General features: G+C 48.0%; 1 protein-coding gene across 1 annotated transcript in view; it reads right to left on the bottom strand.

The window, feature by feature from the left end:
- Positions 1–349: 349 nt before the first annotated feature.
- The window catches only part of grin2da (glutamate receptor, ionotropic, N-methyl D-aspartate 2D, a), a 94,158-nt gene continuing 71,619 nt past the window's right edge, over positions 350–22,888 (bottom strand). The window contains exon 19 of the mRNA XM_054762873.1: positions 350–7,476. Coding sequence (XP_054618848.1) covers positions 4,426–7,476 — 3,051 coding nt within the window. The 3' untranslated portion in view covers positions 350–4,425. The remainder of the gene's footprint in view (positions 7,477–22,888) is intronic.

Below are 22,888 nucleotides of genomic sequence, written 5' to 3'. Positions count from 1 at the left end.
AATGTCACTTTGGCAACCTAATTTTCCAAAAATTCCAACTTAATTTCTTTCGTTTTTTGTAATATGACGGCTTTAGAAAATAACGTTTTTTTTCTTTAACATTTCAACGTCAATTTAAATATATTTTATTTTAAATGTAATTTATTATTTTTATGTTTTTTCCTCATAAAATTCTGACTTTATTCTCATAATATTATAGCTTTTGGGCAGCCTTATATTCCAAAAATTTGCAAGTTTGTTCGTTTTGCTTTGGTTTTAGTAATTTGACGACTTTAGAAAATAGTGTCTTTTTTTCTGGAATATTTCCACTTCAATTTGAATTGCATGTGTCATTTTCTGTGTGCCGCTCTGCTGCCCTCTATCGGCCACGTGTTGCAGCACACTACTGAGTCTAGCGGGAGGAGCTAATTGACACACCTATGCAGCCTGCCTTCTTAAGCTGCCTTGTGGCTGCTCCTCTTTGCCAGATTGTTATCTACCCAGCGTTGTAGTTCCTCCTCTCTGGTCGTTTTTTGCCATCCATTTTCTATGCGGCTTGTCCACACTAGGGCCGCGGGTATGCTGGCTGGCAGCTGACTTCGGGCGAGAGACTGGGTACACCCTGGACTGGTGGCCATGAGGAAACCGAAGCACTTGGAGAAAACCCACATGCAAACTCCACACAGAGATGCCGAACAGAGATTTGAACCCAGATCTTCCTGTGTGGCCAACATGCTCACCGCTTGGTCACCATGCGGCCCATTTCTTGTGTTCCCTGCCAGGCTTTTTCCTGCAGCGGTGAGTGCTATTATTAGCCTGTGTTTCCTGCTAGGCTCTCAGCAGCATTTTCAGTTTGTATTTTTTTCTCTGCTACCTTTCTGCAGCTCCCTTAGTTCGTCTAGTTTTTCCCTGCTAGTTATCCGTGCTCGGCAGCGTTCTTAGTTTTTCACCGTGACTAGGTGCGGGACCCTTTTGTTGTACTTTGCATTTTTGTGTTTTTTGTACTTTTCCACTGTGTGGTCACCTTTTGTTAGTACATTTTTATTACACCGACTGTCTCGTTTCTGCAGTTGGGATCCAGTTCTCTTGGCTGTGGCCAACCCTAACAGTATCTTTAGTTTATTTATAATTCATTTTTTATTTGAACCATTGTCTTTTTTTTAACTAAAATTACCACTTTATTCTTGTCAAGTTACAAACTTTTTTTCTCGGACTTTATTCTTCTAATATTTCAACTTTACTGTTTTTATTTTTCTTGTGTAATCATATTTTTAGAACGGCCAATAAAAAAAAAATTGACACGTGCAGCAAATGGCGCCCGGGTCGCACTCTGGACACCGCTGGACCAAAAAGTAATATGTCTTTTTTCTTTAATCTTTCAACTTTTATTTTAATTTAACTGTATATATTTTTTATTTTAATGTTTTTTCCTCATAAAATGACAGCTTTTTTTCTGTAATATGGCTTTATTCTTCTAATGCGTCACCTTTTTATTGTAGTGTTTTTTTTCCATGTTCGCCGTTTTCTTTTCCTTTTTCAATTGTATTTTTGGAATGTCCCATGGTCCAATAAAAAAAATTGACGAGGGCTGCAAATGGTCCCCGGATTGCACTTTGGACACCCTTGGATTAGAAGGTAAGGTCATAACACACCAGCGTGTGTGCGTGTGTGTGTGTGTGTGTGGTTACAAGTGAATAGTTGTGACTTTGTGTCACAACACTGCATGGTATGCTGTGTGTGTGTGAAAGCATCACGTGAGGAAGTTATCTATTGAGAAGGTGTAAAAGAGACAATGCATAATTTTGATATAGTTATTTATTAAAATCATCCGTCATCACATGACTGTCATCATCCTCGCTCGTGTGTGTGAGACAATCTGGAGCATCATCTCTAGCATCATCCAGTCATCAGCAGTCTCCCCCTGCAGGCTAGAAGTGGTAGCGCCAGGGCTCATACGTGTATTGTCTTCTTAAAGACGTTCTATATTTGAATAAAGATGTTTATTTATATATATATATATATATATATATATATATATAATTTATATTTTCAAATGTAAAAAGTGCCCTGCTGTGACCAGTTGAAGCCTCAGAGGAAGCCCCGCCCCCTCACATGAACGAAGACAGGAAACAGTGTTTGTCATTTTTGTTTGCGCAGCAGCTGGGGGTTGGGGGCAAGGGAGGGGGCATGGTGTCACAGCGAAGCTTCTGACGTATGCAAAAGGCTGCTCGCTACATGCCGTTTAGAGGGCGCGTGGTTAAAAAGCTGCTTTATCCTCAAAATGACGTCAAGCGAAGAAAAAGGCCCCTCGAGGTGGACAAACGCCGCTCGCCGCTACAGTGAAAGGGTCATAAGACACTGGCACCCCGCTGCCCCACCGTCACTGGCTGACAACCTCAAGCAAGAACACAGTTACATAGTGGTCTCTCTGGTGGGGGCTCAAGGGGGTCCGGACGGGGACAAACACACAAAAAGAGCTTCATCCAGATTATAGACAAACTTATTATAGAACATATACTATTATATATATCTAGACAAACAAATAGATCACATATTCATCTTCTTTTTTAAAGCGTTGCAAGAAGACCACACCAAGACCAAAATAAGGCGGGGCGGGGACGGGCCACCATTTTCAAAAGTAAACACCAGCTGCTGGCCACTAAAGAAAAATGCTTCTTTCGATCCTTCCACACAGGCCATGAAGGTGCGGAGCCTTGGGGGAGGTCTGTCTTTTTGGAGGTTTTATCACGTGATGATGAGAAACGATAACAGCACTGCCACAGATACATAAGTAAATATATGTATGTAGACTTACATTTAGGCAGATCAACTCTTCACACCTTTACAAAACCGTAACTCTTGTTTTTGTAAATAATGGCTCAGATGCAGTTCCAGGCAAACTCAACATGTGGCGCCAAAGCGTCCTGCCCATGTATGGCGGCTACTCGGGGGCTCGTTATTTGCTGGGAGTGTAGCTGCTGGTGTCAGCTTGCTTGTGGGTTAAAAAAACTGCTCGTTCAGGAGGTGAGAAAGATTTTTAAAAAGTTGGCAGGAGGAGCCGCTGTGTCATTCACACTGTACAGTACGCCACTCGACTGCTAGCTAGCATCCCACATAGGCACTGTCTCTTTGACATCAAAACGGCACTTCCAAATTAGCCCATGTAATGAAACTGTATTGATTAAAAGAGCGTACGTACTCCAAACGGAACATTACCCTTTGTGTGTATGGCAGGAGCAGTTAGCATAAGGCTACATGTACGTATTTCCCTGCAACAACCTGTGGCCTCGTCTAACTACGTAGCACCGCCTGGCATGCTGCCGTGCTAAATGCTCTGCAAACGTGGGCTAGAATCTAGATGTTGGGAAAACAACCACATTAGCTTTGTGAGGCTGTCCTGACACTACGTCCTCCATCTTCAAGTGTGGCAATCGTGGCGGCGCACGTGTCAGTGGCTGACTACATTCAGTGGAATACGAGGGGCTTGTCAGTAGGTAGTCCGGAGAATGTTTCACGGGAACTCAAGCTTCAGTCGTATGGCACAGTGCTTACATTGTATTAGACTCAATACATTTCTGGATATATAGATTTTATATAGATCAACATCAATATCGACGACGACAAACAACACAGGAGGAAAGCAAAGCTGTCAAAAGTGGAACACGTATGCAAACGTAGGGTGAAGGATGTATTGCTCGGGAAACAAGAGATGATGAGCCTGATTCAGCGCCCTAGCATGTAGTATGTGCCCTTTTAATGCGTGTGCCAGTGCGTGTACCGCCTAATTGGGAGCGCTACGACTGTTCATGAAGCCAGCAGTCACAGTTGACTTACCCTGTTGTCAAGAATACAAACACAGAAAAGCACAAAGACGCAAGAATCACATCGAGGAGAGGAGATGGCGACAGTGAACGAGGCGGGGGAAGGTAAAGCAGAGAACGTTCTAGAGGAAGGAGGATACAAGATGGCAAACAAAGAAGTTATCAGGCCTCTCTCCCTCCAAACAAGAAGGTACCGAGGAGGAAGGAAAGTGCCACTGCTCGGCGTCACAGTTCTGCGGGGATGTAAACAGTTTTTCAGGGAAAAGGAAAAGTGGGGATAAGCGATTTGTTTCAGGGGCAAAGAAGAACAGTGTTGTGTTAAAGGCTTCCAGGAGCAGCAGGCATACAGTACTAGAAAGTTCCTGAGCCCTCAGAACGCATGATGAATACAAATGACTGTTCTGCTCCAACGCCAAAGCCCTTTACTGTCTGGAGCAAAGGAGTGTCCTTCATCCGGGAAGATTGATTGCCCCACTTTAATGCAAAATGTTTCCATGGGTTTTTTGTTCCGAGAGGAATGAAAGAGTCAGCTCCTGTTTTCCTTCTAACTACCATCTGCTTGTTTTGTGCAAAGCCTCAGGAAGGACTCGGTGTGTATTTGCTGACCCACATCACCACGCTAACATCACACCTCGCTCTCCACGCTGGAGAAATGGGCCGAGCCCCTTCGCGAGCAGAGGGTCTTGGCTTTGAGAGGCAACAGAGGAGACTGAGGAAACCTCTGAGGCTGAGGAACTGAGCGCAATCTCTGGTACTGCAGTTTGGCACTTGCAGAAGCGATGGAGGAAGGCTGGGGGGCCCCCGGAGTGGATGACACCACAGAGGGGGAGGACACGGAAGAGGAAGAGGTAGGGGGAGGAGCGTGGATAGGGTGGACTGATGATGGCGGCGCTGGAAGAGCAGGAAGCGGGGTGAGCAAGTTAGACGGTGGAGATGGAAGTCTCGCTCTGTCCCTGTCTGTCCGCTGTGTCCGCTGCTGGATGCTAAGGTTGGACTGACTCACGGATTTGGACGGATTTTGTGAGCGATCTGGCTTCGAGGACAATGAGGAGTCCTGTTTGGGCTTCGGGGTACCAAAACTCTGGCATTGGGGGTAGAGCTCTTCTTGGCTGCGTGAGGTGATTCGAGTCCAATTAGACGAGAGTGGAGGGTCTCTGGGGGAGCGGCAGGAAGAACATCCTGTGTGTCCTCTGCTCTTGTCCTTTGACTTCCGTTTTTTCTTCTTCTCATCCTGAATGTGGAGCTTGTCGACTGACCAGTATCGTCGAGGTGGGGGTGGCGTGAGCGGAGAAGGTGGCCAGTATGACCCCGACCCCCACCCTCTTTCCCTGGACCCCCATCCACTTTCTCCCGTCCCCCACCTCTCCCCTCGCTCCAGGAACAGATCATCTCGACTGTTGATGCTGCCTGCTTTGTCCCTGGAGGGGTAGGTGCTAAAAAACCACCCCCCTCCTCCAATGCCTCCCACCGCCCTGCCATCATGATCATCCCAGTATCTCTCAAACTTGCCAAACTCCCCCGAGGAGCCATCATTGTCAGAGTATACCCCCACCACCTTGTCACGCTCTCTGTCCTCGTCAGACAAGGTCCTAGTTTGTCTCTTTCCACGCTCGTCTTTCCTTCTCTCTTGATCAGACTCTTCATCCTCCTCTATTTCTGATTCCCACTCATGGAAGGACAAACCTTCTTTGGAGTGCAACTCACCTCTGCCATTCCGTCCCAGCAACGGCTTCCTTTCTCCTTCAATTCCCACAGCATCCCTGTCTGAGCTTTTACTCTTCCTCCTTTTGGAGGAGACTGGCAACAAGGGAAGGAAAGCAGAAGGAATGGTGTCGGAGGAGATGTTCCCTCCAGAGAACTTGACGGATGTTGAAGGCCTATTGCTGGAGGAGTGATAGTGTTTGCTGTTCCTGCATCTGTGGGGCTTCTCCTTCCCATCATCTCTTTCGTCCCCTTCTTTTCTGTCGTCGTCGCCCGGAATGTTCCATCCGTAGCTTCTGATGGAGCTCTCACTCTTTTTGCGAAAAGATTCTCTCCTCAGGTGAAGATACGACGGGTAGTCAGGTGTGCCTGGTTTGGCCTCCTCTCGTTTGTCAGTATCTCCTCCCTCCTGCTCTGACCTCCTTCTCTCCTTTTTCTTCACCTTCTCCTCTTTCTTTTTCTTCTTCTTGGCTTTGCGCCGCTTTCGCTCCCGCTCTCTTTCCCTGTCTTCCCGCTTCTTCTTCTTCCTGCCCTTCTTCCTCCTCTTGTTCTCACGATCCCTCTCTTTGCGCTGCCTCTTATCTCGCCCCCCTCCCCTGTCCCCCTGGCTGGTCGTCCCCGACCTCCCCCTTTCTCTGTCGGCCCACGACGCCCACCACTCCTGCAACTGTGCCAGCTGGCTGCTTCTCCTTTCGCGGCCATATTGTCTCTGAGGGCGAGGCTTGCGTGGCGGGACGGGCGGCGGCGGCGGGCTGCACGGCAACGAGCGCGACGACATGCGACGGGAGCGAACCTTCCGCCGTGATCCCAGGAGGAGACTTGACTCTTCCGTGAGTAGATCCGAGTCGTAGTCATCCTCCGCCGTGAAATCGCGATCCCCTGCTCGATAGCGGAAGCTCAATGAGGAGTTGTACGAGCTTTCGCTGGAACAAGAAGACGGGGAATTGGAGCGAGAGACCGAGACGGAGGATGAAGACGAGGACGAGGAAGACGAGGAGGAAGTGGAAGATGATGAGGCGCTGGAGCAGGTGGAGTAGAAACGGCAAGGGGATGAGGTGGTAGGGGTGTGTGTTGGGGAAGAAAGGGGAACGGGCGGAGGAGGACGTCGCCCCCTCCTTCCCCCTACTTCGCTCGCTCCATACCTGCCACCCCCTCTCCTCCCCAGAGGGAGGATGTTCTCATAGAGAGGACCTCCTGAGCTCTTCCTACTTGTCTGAGCAAGGCTTCCACGTCTCCAGAAAGAAGGCCTTCGTGGAGAGGAAGGGATTGGCGGTGGGGGCTTACCGATTAAGGGTCCAGGACGTTTCAGAGGCTGGTGTAGCATTCCAGGGGCTTTGGGGCCTCTGGGATTAGACTTGGGAGTCTGTTGGGTGCCTCCTAACGGCTGGTCTGAGTTGGCTACCAGCCCCTCTGGATCTATAGGACCATAGTAACGCTTGTACTCATCGAGCCCGCTGTCACCGCCTCCCCCTGCGACGCTGCCTGGCACTTTCCAGTGTTGTCCCAGGTTCTGCTGGTACTGTTGCTGGGCCTGGAGTTCAGTGATGCCTCCTGCTATCCCCCCAACACCCAAACTCGCACCACTGCCTGCGCACATGACCTTCTCTGGTTTTGGCCTGTTCCAGCGATCTACCACTGCAAGTCTGCGGTCATGGCGAGGCAGAAAGGTGGAGCAGGGCATGGGGCCTTCAAAAAGCGGGCTGTTTGAGGGTCCCAGGGCCACTGCCGAATGCCCCGCGGGTGGTGGGGACCCTGGCAACATGGTGGTGTAGGTCTGCCCTTGTGGTTGCTTTTGGGCGTGCTTCGGAGGCTGTTGCTGCACCATGGCGATGGCAGTGGTGTTGTTCACTGTGGCTGTAACCAAGTGCTGCTGGGCCACGGTGGGCATGTTGGTGACCGTGTGGTACTGTGGCAGAGAACTTTTTCTGCCCCCTGCCACTGTCTCATCCTCAAACTGACAGCAACTGTACATCCCCTAGTGGAGAGAAACAAGAGACAAGCCAGCATGAGTCATCAAGACACACCAAGACAGGACTTCATATTTCATTTTTACTGACTGGAAGCTCGCTTGGCCGCATGGTGGTCTAGAGCAGGGGTTTTCAATTAAAATTGAGTAAGGTCCGTTTATGTCAAACAGACTCGCTCAAACAATGAATGAACACAATTTTAAGTGAACTAAAACAGCACTGGTTAAGCAATAACAATTGAATAAGTGTCTCTTTACAGAATATTCTCTTACAGTTTCACAGTTTCTTGGTATTGTTGCAGCTGACATTGGAATTTGCCTGAATTTGTTTTCTTTTTTTTGTTGACCTGTGAGTCTTTAGACGCACTCCTTCACAACTCTCTAGTCAGGGAAAGATGTTTTGTTTTGCTCCAATATCCACACAATCCTTAGCGTACCCTCGTTTGCATGTTGCCATGCTGTAAATTAATGTGTTCAAGATTCAAGAGTTTTATTGTCATGTGCACAGTAAAACAGCAGTTATACTATGCAATGAAATTCTTATTCTGTTCATTCTCCCAAGAAAAGAAAGAAAACACAAGAAAAATAATAGAGCACAAGAAACATATGTACCAATAAATTAAGCAACAACAACAGAAGAGACATTAATAAAGATAAATGATACAAATAAATAAAGTGCTATGAGTGTGTGCGTGTGTTGCGTGCGGCGTGTGTGAGTGCTTCGTTGAGAAGCCTGATGGCCTGTGGGTAAAAGCTGTTTGCCAGCCTTGTGCTCCTGGACTTCAAACTCCTGTAGCGTCTGCCTGACGGTAGGAGTGTGAATAATGAGTGTTGTGGATGTGTGCTGTCCTTGATGAGGTTGTGTGTTCTTCGTAGGACTCTAGATTTATAAATGTCTTGCAGTGAGGGGAGGGCTGCCCCAACAATGTTCTGTGAGGTCTTGATCACCCGCTGGAGTGCCTTCCTATCATGTGTTGTACAGTTACCGTACCAAACAGTGATGGAGGCGGTAAGGACACTTTCCATAGTGCATCTGTAGAAGCAACTCAGGATTTTGGTGGACATGCCAAATTTCCTCAGTCTTCTCAGGAAGTACAGTCTCCTTTGGGACTTCTTGATAATTTGTTGGGTGTTGTGAGACCAGGTGAGGTCCTCGCTGATGTGTGTGCCACGGAACTTGAAGGTTTTCACCCTCTCCACCTCAGTCTCATCAATAAACAGGGGTTTATGCTGCTCCTTTTCCCTTGTTCTTGGGTCGATGATCATCTCTTTTTAGTCTTATCTGTATTGAGAAGGAGATTATCATGACACCAAGCTATGAGGTCCGCCACCTCTCTTCTGTATGATGTTTCTTTTTTTTTTTTTTTTACCCCTGTCCTGTCCAGCTTTTAAAGCAGATAGAATTGTAGATCTAAATGCCGTCAAGTGCTCAACAGATTTACTCTGCCAGGGAGAAGTGTGATAGACACTTCCCGTTATACAAAATTTATTTGACTTTGATGCTTGTTATTAAGCAAATTTGGAGCGACCGGAGCAGGAGGCGACAGAGAAGAAGAGAAAAGGAAACGGGGGGGTGCGGGGATGAGAGGGGGACAAAAAAAAAGAGAGACAAGAGACAAGGACAACAGGGGCAACAACAACAATTGTGACAACAAGAACAGAACAACAGAAACATACAGAACGACATCAGCAAATAAATGTCTGTGACAACTATAAAGACGAACAAGGACATAAGGACAAAACAATATCAACAACCACAATGACAACGCTGTCAATCACAATCACACATAATAGTAGTCATGAAATGATGAACTATGATGGTGATCACAATGACAATACTGCATTGAAACAATCACACAATTGTAGTAATGAAATGATTATCTATGATAGTGAACATAATGATAATTACTGTAATGCACATCTTTGTGAAAAAAACTATAGTCATACTGCTGATATCACCGTCGGTGTAATAAACTGGTTAACTCAGTGAGTAATGTGGGGAAGTACGTATGTACTGTGAGTGTGCATATGCACAGGTATCTCTGTATGTGGGGAAGACTTCATATATATAAAGGTGCAAGAATGTGTGGGTGTGTAATTGTCACTGAGAATGCATGAAAGGAAAGGGGCTGCCTTCCACCTCCCAGAAAGCCCCGCCCCAAATAGCCAGGCCGAGCCCCCGCCGCCAGAAGGCCACCAGGCCCACAGGGGCAGGCAGCACAAAGATCAGTGCCCCAAGAGTCAGCCCAGAGAGCCCTCCCTCCCGGGAAGACCAGCAAGGGGCCGAAGAGAGGTAATCCCAGCCAAGGACAGGGCGCCGGTGGGCCAGAGGACTGCCAACCCCTGAGACCAGCGAGAGATCACACCCCACAAAGGCAGACGAGTACCGGGGGCCACAAACCGGCAGGCCCAGAGACGCCCTCACAACCGGAAAGAAGCCCACCCGCGCCGGAAGCGCCAATCCCCGTTCACCGCCACCCCCACCCCCAGGGAGCGGAGCCCGGCCCGCCCCGGGCCAACCCCCGCCCGACCCCCGACACAGGGCCGCCTCGCTCAGGGATGCAGGAGGCACACCCTCCACCCACCCGGCGGACGCACGGGCGGCAGAGATGTATCACCCAGCACCCGACCCCACGGAGCAAACCCTCGTATGCCCCCCCGCCCCCAAATAAACAACTAAAATAAATAAATAAAAGTACACGCACATACACACTCCTACGCACCCACATGCACGCACATACACACCCCTACACCCCCACGCGCACGCACATACACAATCCTACGCACCCAAGCGCGCACACACACACGCACGCACACACGCACATACACACACAGTGGTTGACTGCCCGACACCCGGAAGCCTCACCCTATCCCCCGTTGGTAACCCAAGGAGCAGCGGAGCCGGGGACCCCGGGGTCCCAGACATACAATCCAGAACCCAGGCGCGGAGAGCCTGGGTTCTTCCTGCCGGGGAGCAGGAAGACACCAGGTCACACCCTCCCAACGGTAGGACGCCGCCAGCAAGGCAGACAGAGGAGCCAGCGAGGAGGAAAGCGGGAAACTGAGCAGGCGGGCGGGAAAACAGGCGAGCAGCCAGGCGAACCACCACACAGCGCCAACCGACACCCGCGGGCCAGCAAACCCCGAAGAAGGAGCGGGAGCACCGCACCCCAAGCCGCAGGGAGGCCAAGCACCAGAGCTGAGAAGGCGAGACCAGCAGCAGACCAGCCAACGGACCCCACAAACCACCAGAAGCCAGACCAGCCACATGCCACCATAGCCAACAGCGCACCACCCGCGCACCGGAGCCCCACCCCCGACAAGCTCGCAGACAGACCGGGGGAGGCGAGGACACAGACAGCGGCCCAGCAGAGCAAAAAGCGCAACGGCGACAAACGCCCAAGCGCCCGGCAGAGCACAACCCCCCCCAGCGGGCCCGGCCCCCACCCCGCCACCCAGGCCCATTGTACCCGCAAGCATGACCAAGCCCCAACCCACCAGCCGGCCCGGCGCCCCAGCAGCCGCCGCAGCACAGCAATCACAAGCCCCCGCGGCGGCACACAGCTACCCGCAGCATCGGCACCGCCCCCCTGGAGACCGCCGAATCCGCCCCAAGAGCGCAGTGGCGCCTGCAGCACGTGTCAGTCCAGGGGAAGCACCGCAAGCCGCCCCCCCCCGGCGCAAGCCCCGGCATCAACAGGCCCCAGAGGGCCACCCCAGGGAAGGGCAGGTGAACAAGACAAAGGCATCCCACAGGCCAGGCCACCATGGGCGAGCCACCGCGACGGCCAGGCTCCCGGCCACACCGCCGACCCTGGCGGGCAGGTGCCGCGGTGCACAAGGCACCCCAATCCAGCCCGCCCCACCCGTGTATGTGATAAGGTGTGATTGTGTCTATAATGCAATTAAAAAAATAATAAATACTCTAAATAAAATAAAATAAAAGAGGACAGCTACGAAAAGCTGGTCTCTGTGTCCCTGAGGGGTGTATCTGTGTGCATGTATATGGAGTGTATGTGGATGATAGCTAATGATGCAATTAAAATAGGGGGACAGCTGCCGCTCGGAGGGCCCCTCACCTGACCAGCCCCCCCAAACCCTAAGTGTCTACTCTGCGATTAAAATTGGGGGGCAACAGGTCAGTGGTACGGCAGGAGCAAAGGAGCCCCGCAAGGCAGCTCCCCTCCCCAACCACGCCCGACCGTAGGCCACACCCCAAAGTCCTATATGTATGTGAGGTGGTGCAGTAGCACAGGAAGGATGGGGGCCCCATACCCCAACGCCGCCCAAACCGAGCAGGGGGGGGACCAAGGACACATGACCGACCGGCCACCCACCACAGCCCAGGCTCGGGCAAGCCACAGGCTGCAGGACACACCACAGGCCCTACCCGGCCCGCCAGGATACCCAGTCCGGCCCACCCAACCCCCCAGAGGCGATACCCCCAGCGCCCCCCAACACCGGAGCCCCACCGGAGGTAGCGTCCACAGCGCCACCCCCAAACCGCCAAATACCACGGATCAGCCACACGCTCCAAGGCAGATCCGACCGCCACCAGGACAGCGGGAACCGCGCCCATGCGCCTCCCGCATACCACCGCGGCCGGCAAGGGAGCAACACTACGACGATCTAGAGCGGAGCACGGCCACACCCACGAAGCACGCAAGCCAGAGGCGCCAGGGAGGGACAGAGAAGCAAGCACCGCACGACAGGGCCCATGAGAGGAGCGGCCCCCCACCCGGGGCCCAAGCAGATGCTATACTTTTAAAACAATTATTTTTCCGGAGGATTTGGCTAATGAAGGGCAGGTTACAAATTGGGATTTCGTGGCTAAGTGATTGTTCTATGTCTAGCCATAAATAATCCAATGGGTTAGGTTTGATCCATTTTTAGATATACTGTAACCTGTTTGCAAGGAAGTAGTTGGAGAAGTTTGGGAGTTCTAAGCCCCCATATTCTTTACATTTTTGTAACGTTTTGAGACTTATTCATACTGGCTTATTTTTCCAAAGAAATTTATTTATATATGAATCTAATGACTTGAACCAAATTATAGATGGTTTGGTGGGGATCATGGAAAACAGATAATTAACCTTTGGTAAAATCATCATTTTCACGGTGGATACTCTGCCTGTAAGTGAGATGGGCAAGGTTCTCCAACGTGCAAGATCATCCTCTATTGACTTCAATAGTGGAGTATAATTCAAGCGGATCAGGTCTGACAGGTTGGAGGAAATGTTAATACCCAAATACTTAATGTTCCCTGAACACAGTGGTATAGAGGGGGTGCTCTGGAAACCAAAGTTAATGGGCAGTACTGTGGATTTAGACCAGTTAATGGCGTAATCTGAGAAGGTGCTATAATTGTTAATGAGTGAGATAGATTCGTGAAGTGAAGAATGTGAATTATCTAGGAAGAGTAATACATCATCAGCATAAAGGCTTATCTTATGATGAACATTTGTGGTGTGAATCCCTTTAATATTTATATGTTGTCGAATTGCAGCTGCAAGAGGTTCGATAAAGATAGCAAATAGTGAGGGAGAGAGTGGACACCCTTGCCTAGTACCTCTTTGTAAAGTAAATTCTGGAGAGATGTGATTGTTGGTTCGAACAGAGGCCTTTGGGGTGTTATATAGTATTTTAATCCATGTTCTAAATGAATCTCCAAAGCCAAATTTTTGTAGTGTTGCAAAGAGAAATTTCCAGTTTACTCTGTCAAATGCTTTTTCAGCATCTAATGAGACAATTGTGGTTTCTAAATTATGGATGATAGAGTAATCAATCAGATTGATTAGACGGCGTACGTTGCTAGTTGAGTTTCTCCCCTTGATAAATCCTGATTGATCAGGGTGTATTATATGAGGGGTAACTTTTTCCAGCCTTATAGCTAACACTTTGCATATTATTTTAAGATCTGCATTAATCAGTGAAATTGGACGATAACTGGAAGGTAGTGTTGGGTCCTTATCCGGTTTCAGCAGGAGACTGATTGTAGCTGAGTTCATGTTTGGAGGCAAGCATGAACTGTCTTTAATTTCCAAAACCATTCTAAGAAATATTGGAGATAGTAATGACCAGAATGTTTTATAAAACTCGGCAGGGAAACCGTCAGGTCCTGGTACTTTGTTATTCGGCAACCGGTGTAGAGCGTTATGGAGTTCCATTAATGAAATGGGTACATCTAAGTTTGTCACCTGTTCGTCCTTTAATTTTGGTAATTCTGTGGTGTTTAGAAATGTTTCGATATCTGGGAGAGATGGTTTAATCTGAGGTGTATATAGATTTTTATAAACGCTCCTAAAGACGGAATTAATTTCCTCCGGGAGGTGAGTGATATGACCTCCTGAGTTTCTAATGGAGGAGATAGAGCTTTTTTCTTTATTGACTTTTAGTTGGTTAGCTAAGTATTTTCCGTGTTTATTGCCATGCTCAAATTTTTCCAAACGTAGTCTCTGCAGTTGGAACTGAATTTTCTTGTCAGTAATTTCTTTTAAAACTAGTTTCAGTTTTCTTAGGTTACTTAGGATATGCTCATCTTGTGAGTCAGCATGAGCTGCTTCGAGGATTTGGATTTTTTTCTCCAACTCTGATTCTAGTAATCTCTCTTTCTTTTTCTTATATGATGAATATGAAATGTTTTTTCCGCGCATTACTGCTTTTGCTGCCTCCCACAGAATACTAGCCGAGACACCGGGTTGGTCATTGAAGTCTAAAAACATTGTCCACTCTCTTTCAAAGTATTTTAGGAAGTGTGAGTCTTTTAGTAATGATGTATTTAATCTCCAGCATCTAGTAGGAGTGCTCATAGTTTGGTTAGTGAGAAAAAGAGAGACTGGGGCGTGGTCACTAATGGTGATAGGGTGTATGTGAATGTTTGAAATGTCTGATATGATTGAGTTGCTTGTCAAAAAGTAGTCAATACGAGAGTAGGTGTGGTGCACTGGTGAGAAATAAGTATATTCCCTGTGAGTAGGGTGATAAGAGCGCCAAGCATCACAAAGACCAAAATCATTCATGTATTTCTTCAGTATCGATGTTGATTGAGACTCACGATGTCTCCCAGCTGGGCTAGACCTGTCCACTTCTGGGTTAAATACTAAGTTGAGGTCCCCTCCCAAGATCATATTTGTATCCAAATGTGCAGAGAGAGAAGAAAAGAAGGCATGAAAGAAGGAGGGGTCGTCAACATTCGGACCATATATGTTGGCAATGCAGAAATGTACATTATCAACAGATATGTTCATTATTATATATCTCCCTTCTGTGTCTGTAATAGTGTGGTGGAGTGTAAAATTCACCTTCCTGTTAATTAAAATAGCTACCCCTCTCTGTTTGGAGTTGTAACTTGCTAAATATGTGTGTGGGAACTGTGGTGAGTGAAGTGTATGGACAGCTGACTTGGACATGTGAGTCTCTTGTAATAAGACAATGTCTGCTTGGGTGTTCTTCAAATGATTACAAACTTTTTGTCTTTTTTCTATCGACCCAACTCCCCTGACATTCCAAGTGACAAACTGTAGTGAGTTCATCCTAGACTAGCTTTAGTGATGTGTGTGTAAACAAGATCAAATGTGAAGTATGTGTACCTGGAAGTAAAAATCATGGGAGTATATACAGTACATTTAAATGTATGCTTAATTTGTACATAGGCAAAGTGTCACATAGTAATCCTGAATGAACTAAGCCAACTAAAGTGAGGACGTGATGTGGGTTTATGCATAAGTGAGATGAGCGTGCTTGTGAGTAGTTGTGATATCCATATCAATAGTAGAATATGATGTGTATGTGTAGGAGAATGCGTGCACGTGTGTGTATTTGTGTGAATAGCTTGAATTTGGTTGGGTTTGGACTTTGAGGGTGTCTGATGTCACTGTGAGGAGATGCTGATGAAGGAGACAGCTGGCAGACAAGAGGATATGTGACAATATGAGGAGGGGAGAAAACGTGAGACAGAGGGGGGAATAGAAGAGGAAGAAAGAAGAAGAAAAAAAGGACAAAAAAGAAGAAAGGCTGTGCATATATACAGTGGGATAGAGAGAGAAAAAAACGGGGGGTGGCGGGGTAAAGTGGGAGCAGACAGTAACATTGTAAATGCTACAAGTGTGCGCGCTGCGAGATAGAACGAAAAGTTACCTGGTTGAGATAGATCATTAGTTACCATATCAATACAGCCATGGTGTTTCTTCCCAGTCGCGGTAAAGTTGTCCATTGACGAAGAGTTTATCCACCGTGATGACAGCTCGGCATCCCTCGTTGATGAAGTTCCTCCAAACGGAATAGGCGTCGGTGCCTGTCGAGGATTTCTCGGGGGAATTGATCGTTGACGCTGAAGTCCGTCCCCTTCAGCTCCTGGCCTCGGCCCTTCACCTGTTCCTTCTGCTTGAAATGTTTGAATTTCGCCACGATGGGTCTCGGCCTACAGTTCTCTGGCTTCTTGGCTCCCAGGCGGTGAACGCGGTGAAAAGTGATGTTTTGGATGGCGTCTGCTGGGAGTTTGAGTTTTTGCGGCATGAAGGCCCTCACCGATTCTTCCGGGTCCTCCTCAGATTTTTCGGGAATTCCCGCGAAGACCAGATCGTCCCTCATGCTCCGGGCCTGGAGGTCTAAGATCGTCTCCTTCATGGTCTTATTTTCTTGGACGAGTTGTGAAACTCCGTCAGTGAGGGACTTCACCGAGTCGCGGAGGGTGGCGTTCTTCGTAACCAAGGAGACGATCTGGTTTTGGCTGAATTCCAGAGATTCACGGATGGCCTGGAATTCTTTGTGAAGCACCTCGACGAGAGCGAGGCGGCCGTCCAAGCAAATCAGCCTCTTGTCGATGGACTCAAGGATGTCTCTGATGTCAGTGCCTGGCGGAGATATTTCTCCAGGTGAGTCCTCCGGGCGGCTCTGTTTGGGGTTTGGTGTCTTCGGTGATTTTTCCCATAACTACGCGTTTGAAGCACCCGTCGATGTACTCCTCCAGATCTTCCAGTTTTTGGCTTGGTTAGGCGTTTAAGGTGTTTAATATGCTGGTTTTGTGTCGAGATACTTTGCGGATGTTTTAGTAGTTGATTGCTTGTCTTTTTTTTTCCAGAGCGCTATGTTCCGCTTGTCTGTATTCCGCGCGTCACGCACACTCTCGCGAGATTACAGCATCACGTCACTTCCTGAAAAAAACCCCAGTCAATTCAGTAAATGTTTCAACACCACCAGTGATCAGTCCGATGACTGTAGTGTCATCCGCAAATTTAATGATGCCGGTGTTGTTCTGGGAGGCCACGCAATCATAGGTGAAGAGCTTGTAGAGGAGCGGACTCAGCACACACCCCTGTGGGGTCCCAGTGCTCACAATTCTTGAGCTGGATGTGCGATTGTGGACTCTGACTGACTGGGGCCTGCCTGTGAGAAAGTTAAACACCCAGTTACAGAGGGAGGGTGACAGGCCAAGTGTGAGGAGCTTACTTGTGAGTTTGTGGGGGCTGACTTTATTAAAAGCAGAGCTATAGTCTATAAATTGCATTGTGACATATGTGTCCTGGCCCTGTAGGTGAGAAAGGGCTGTGTGGATGGCAGTGTTGACTGCATCATCCGTGGACCGGTTCTGGCGATATGCAAACTGTAGAGGGTCCACAGTTGCCGGGATGCTCTTTTTGATGTGGGTCATGACTATTCTTTCAAAGCACTTATAACAATAGGAGTGAGTGCTATAGGGCGATAGTCATTCAAGCAGGTCACGTTGCTCTTCTTGGGTACGGGCACTATGGTGGTGGACTTAAAGCAGGTCGGTACAGATGCTTGTGCAAGCGACAGGTTAAATATGTCAGCAAGCACATCAGCTAGCTCTGATGAGCAAACCCGAAGTGCACGTCCTGAGATGTTGTCTGGGCCTGCTGCTTTTCGTGGGTTTGTTTTGTTCAGAACCCTGCGCACATCAGCTGATGTCACCATGAGAGGTGAGTCCTGTGTGCTCCCCAAGTCCAGCCACCCTCTCTGCTCATCAGGGTGTCAAAGCGGGCAAAGAACTCATTCAGCTCATCTGGAAGTGTGATTTGGCTGGACGTGGCTACGCTACTCCGCTGTCAATAGTCTGTGATGTGCTGGAGCCCCACCCACATGCGCCGGGGGTCTGAGGTGGAATAGTAGCCCTCCAGCTTCTGTCTGTACTGTCTTTTGGCCTCTCGTATGGACCTCCTCAGGTCATATCTGGCCTTTTTGTAGTCCTCAGCGGTGCCCATGACAAATGCAGTCGAACGAGCACGTAGCTTAGCCCTTACATCACAGTTCATCCACTGTTTTTGGTTAGGGTATTTTCTGTAATACTTGGTGGTGGTAACAGTCTCTATGCATGTGCTAATGTAGCCAGTAACAGCAGAAGCATATTCATCCAAATCAACATTACAATCTTCCCTCCCCGCTGCAGTTTTAAACACATCCCAGTTTGTGCAGCCAAAGCAGTCCTGAAGTACTTGATCAGTTTCTTCATTCCACACTTTAACTGCTGTACTTACAGGGGGAGCTTGTTTGAGAAGTTGTCTGTATGTTGGATAAAGGAATATAGAGATGTGGTCAGCCTTTCCAAAGTGGGGTCTTGGAACAGCCTTCAAAGCACCTTTCATGTTGCTGTAGACTTGGTCCAGGATGTTATTTTCCCTTGTGGGAAAGCTCACATGCTGGTAATATTTGGGGAGGACAGTCCAGAGGTTACAGTGGTTGAAATCGCCAGATATAATAAATACAGCGTCTGGGTGTTTGGTCTCGTGTTTATCAATGATGTCATGCAGGAGGCCTAGTGCGTTAGCGGTGTTAGCTCGTGGTGGGATGTAAACTGCAGTTAAATACACAGCGCTAAACTCACGAGGTAAATAAAAAGGTCTGCATTTCACCATCAGCAGCTCAATGTCCTGCGAGCAGTGCTTTTCCATCGTCTGTACGTCTGTGCACCACCGTTTGTTTACGTAAACACAGACGCCGCCACCTCTGTGTTTACCAGACGCTAAAGTCCGATCACCCCGATACATGGCAAATGTTTCCAACTGGATCGCCGAGTCCGGTATATCCTCCGTCAGCCAGGTTTCTGTGAAGGTGAGGACACAGCATTCCCTGATCTCACGTTGAGCTGTAATCCTTGCTCTTAGTTTGTCCATCTTGTTTTCGAGGGAGCGGACGTTGGCTAGCAGCAGGCTTGGTAGCGGTGGCCTAGTCGCTTTAGCTTTTAGCCTAGCATGCAGGTCGCCTCTCTTGCCTCGTTTCCGCCTCGGATGCTTTGCTCGCCGGTATTCAGCTCACCAGGCCCGCAGGCTGCTGCGTTCTCCCGGCGCAGAAGAAAGCCAAAATCTGAGAGGCTAAATGAAAGTTCATGGTGAACCCTGCCGATGTTCAAGAGTGTCTCTCTGTTGTAATGTACTGCGTGAGTGTGTTGAATGTCCAAAATGAACAATAAAATAGCAAAAAATATAAAAAAACGTGAGAGCGAGACCGAGACGTCTGCCACGGAGGGCGCCATCTTGCATCTTGTGTGATGACTCTTTTTAGATTTTTCATACCGGGTGACTGGGTGACCTGTGTTTTGAGCATATATTTGTCCGTACTTTCACTTTTAAATGTTCGCTTTTCTCAATCAACTATCCTCACTTTTGAGCACGCCATTTTTCTCATTCGCTTGGCAAGTAAACAAATGATTTCATTGGCTCATTTTGAGTGACGTCAGAGCGTTTGCTGTCACGTGACCCGAACAACTGAAGCAATTACGCCCGCAAACTGCCACTGCGAGCGTGATTACATGTCATTATATTTGCCATTTACTTTAATTGGTCATGTGTCCGTAAAGGCCATTACAGGGTCCGGATTCGGACCCAGGGGCGCCATTTGGTGATGGCTGGTCTAGAGGTTAGCGTGCCACCCTCAGTCAGAAGATGATTTTCTCTAGGTACTTCCTACCACATCTCAAAAACATGCTTGTTGGGTTAACTGGAGACTGTAAATCATCCATAGGTGTAAATGTAGTGTGAATGGATGTTAGTCTACAGGTATATGTGCACTGTGATTGACTGGCAAACAGTCCAGGGTGTACTCCCCGCCTCTCACTTAAAGTCAGCTGGGATAAGCTCCAGCTGGATGGCTAGAAGCTTTGTAAAAATTAAAGCTTGAGTAGTTTACATTGACAGCTCAGAAAAGATCCAGAGATTGTTTGCGGCATCTATTAGACCTATTCATCAGTTTTCATCAGTTCATCACTATTCTGTCATTTCTGAAGGTAATTCATTCCCACCACACCTTGATGACAAAGTTGGCTGTCGTCCGATAGTGAGGTTATAATAACGGCCATCTTGACACATGAATCGGCCTCGCAGCAGCAGTAGTAGGGGCACTATCTCCGTCCCCCAGGCTCCAGGCTCAGCACACTGTGAAATTGAAACTCTGGTGCATCCCTGATTGGGTCAAAGCGAGCCACAGAGGTCGGTGTGGACGCTTTAAAGCAATCAGAGACAGAAACTAACTGGTCTTGGGAGTGCCCTTTGCTTGGAAGTGATGTTTTTACTCCCAGAATGCTGTGGATAAGATATGAGGAAATATAGTGGTCCACTCCGTATGTATGAAGATGGACTTACAGTCCAAAGTGGAGAAGATGTCTCAAAGTGAGCAGTCGGCAGCATGCTCTTTAATGACAACATAAGGCCTAAAGGTGTGAAACCCAACCACAACTTGACTAATTCAAAACAAACCATGTACAAAAAGCAAATTAATAAATCAGTTGGTCCGTTAAAAAGACAAAGTCCTCTCCTGGCACCTGCTGGCCTGCACTCGCACTGAGCTAGCACGTCTATTCGACTGTTACTGCAACTTGCACAGGACACTCGCTCACCTGCAACTCCAGCCACGTGTTTAATGAAGACAAAGCTATTTAATTCAAGTAATTGTTCCTCTTGCAAGTAATTAATGACAGCCGGCACCTACCACAGTGGAAATACACTAATCCCTCATTTATCACAGTTCATTGGTTCCAGACCCGAGCGCGATAAGTGAATTTCCACCAAGTAGGATTCAATATTAATAAACAGAATATTTTCATAGTTAGATCATAGAAAACCTGTTTATAAATTTCTAAATACGACTGTTAACAATATTAGAGCCCTCTAGAAATGAAATAACAGCTCTATAGTCCTCTTTTTTTTCTCCTATTACCCAATATAGTAGACATAAGAGAAAGTAAGACATAAATAAGACTTGTGCTCGTGTGTTTTTCAGTATTTCAGTCTCTCAGACATGTGGACAGGAAGTGACTTCAGGGCTGGAGTACAGCCAACAACAGTAGCCCGTGTTATGATGATGACTTATTATTGTTAGGTTTTTATTGTCCCTGTTGTGAGATAATAAAAGATGAATAAACGATACTAAAAGATGAATAAAAGCCTGTCTTTGGCGTACAAGTCTGGTGCGTGTTACTAGTGACACCTAGTGGCCAGTAGACTACAGTTCATCAACGTCTTCGATTGCCTTAAACTGTATTTGTACTTTACTTCATTTAGAACATTTTTATGCTTGAAAAATGTTTAATTCAGGCCAACAATACGTAACATTTGATTAAATATGCATTTATTTGATTAATAATCGGCTGTAGTCAACCACGAAACAGCAATCATTCATTCATTAATGAATACTACATGCTCACAGCATGGCTAGAAACCATAAAACCTTGTTAGAGCTTTGTGGAGGTGTTTTAATAGCAGCCTATCTAGGCGGAATAGGTGCATTCATGACCTGCCTCTTATTTTCATTCATGGACAGACAATAAGATCAGTCTCTGAAGCAGCTGGAGAAGCAGCCAGTGGCTATGGATCAAGCGCAAGGACCCTTGCTGGCCTCAAAGCGGGGCGGGGGGGGGGCACACCTGGGACATTCCCGATGAGCTCTCTGGAGGTGTCATGGGCCTGTCATGGAAACACCAATGAAGGAGGGTGCCCACCTGATGGCTCTAATGAAGTTTGAAAAGTTCCAAGTACGTTGGAGCAGATGGATGTGATCAATGCCACGTTGCTCCAGGACAGCCAGCAGCAGCCCATCCTAGGACCACCTCCTATCATTGTTTTAGTGGATGCCTTTATTGCTCAACAAACCTGGCCTCTAACAAGAAGATCAGAGGTGGACCAGGGAGACCAGGAACACCACTGCTTGCTGGTGCTTGTCCAAGGTGACGCAGAGTGAGTGTTCATCACTGCAGCAGTCGTTGACTTGACTGTCATTCATTTCCAGCCTGGGGGGGCTGGCTGTCACTTTGTAGCTCTGCTGATTGATTCTCCTCATCCTCCACTTGCACTGTAAATAAATAGCATCTTTCACATGATCTTCTTTATGTGCTGTCCTGATTTACTTTGCTAATATGTTGCGAGCGTTATGTCACAGCTGCGCTGTTGTGTCCTCAGCGCTGCACATCAATCACCGGACTTCCTTCTTATCCAATCAATCACAGTCGCTTGGTGTGGCACAGACGCCGTCTTTGTGCCCCCCGCCATCATCCCGCATTCACTCCCTGACGCGTCCTCCTGGCCGCCCTCCAGCACCCGACACGGTCCAAATGGTCTGCCTCCCAGAGTCCCAGTCGGGTCGTCAGCTGGCTGCGTTCCCGTCCTGTCGTGTTTCCCTCATGCACACCAAGTCCTTCTTTTCCCTCGTCTGCCACGTCACGTCTTCTAGCAGCTAAACACGTTGCCTAAGGATGAACTTACCGAAGCGTCTTTACAGCACAAAGAAATCACTGAGCCGAGGAGGGAGGTGTTTAACCCCTCCCCTTCCCCCGGCGGGATGCCTCCTTGCCAAAAAGAACCCGATTGTGACTTCATCAAATCTAGCCTTTCCCGTCCAGTTGTCCCTCGCGACATTGCCGTTTTGTCCAACTGAATGAATGAAGAAATGATGGCGGTTGGGTGGTAGACTACGGTCCATTATTACGTAGTCAGAACATATTGAAATACAGGTGGCATGTAGTATTGTGGCCACTAGGCGGCAGTAATGTTCCATTGATGATGGCCTTACCTTGCACTACATGGATGATGCAGAGTGGAAAAAAAGTTCTCCTCCCATTCCGTGTGGAAGTGGTAAGTTTTGGGCTTCTTCCGCACTCTGTTTGAAAGCCTCACTTAACCCTTTAGGCACCAGAGCTCTTTTCAGTTTTAACGTTACTATTTCAAAATGTTGTGATGGCAGTAAATTTACTCTTCTAATTTGCATATCATGACATCACCAGGCTCAGAATTTGACAGATCCCTGTCTCCACGATACTGGCTCATCAAAATGATCCACTTGTGATACTCTTCCTCATCTGTCAAGCAAACACAGCCATCATCATCATCACTTACAGCAGGATCTTGAACACCACTGCTGCCTCAACCGCTATTCTCCAGCGCTATTATTCCATAGATAGCTAGATACTTGATATCAA

The sequence above is a fragment of the Dunckerocampus dactyliophorus genome, chromosome 20 (assembly GCF_027744805.1).
Source record: "Dunckerocampus dactyliophorus isolate RoL2022-P2 chromosome 20, RoL_Ddac_1.1, whole genome shotgun sequence".
Taxonomy (NCBI): domain Eukaryota; kingdom Metazoa; phylum Chordata; class Actinopteri; order Syngnathiformes; family Syngnathidae; genus Dunckerocampus; species Dunckerocampus dactyliophorus.
The sequence above is the reverse complement of the archived record's forward strand: the minus strand, read 5'-3'. Positions and strand labels throughout refer to the sequence as shown.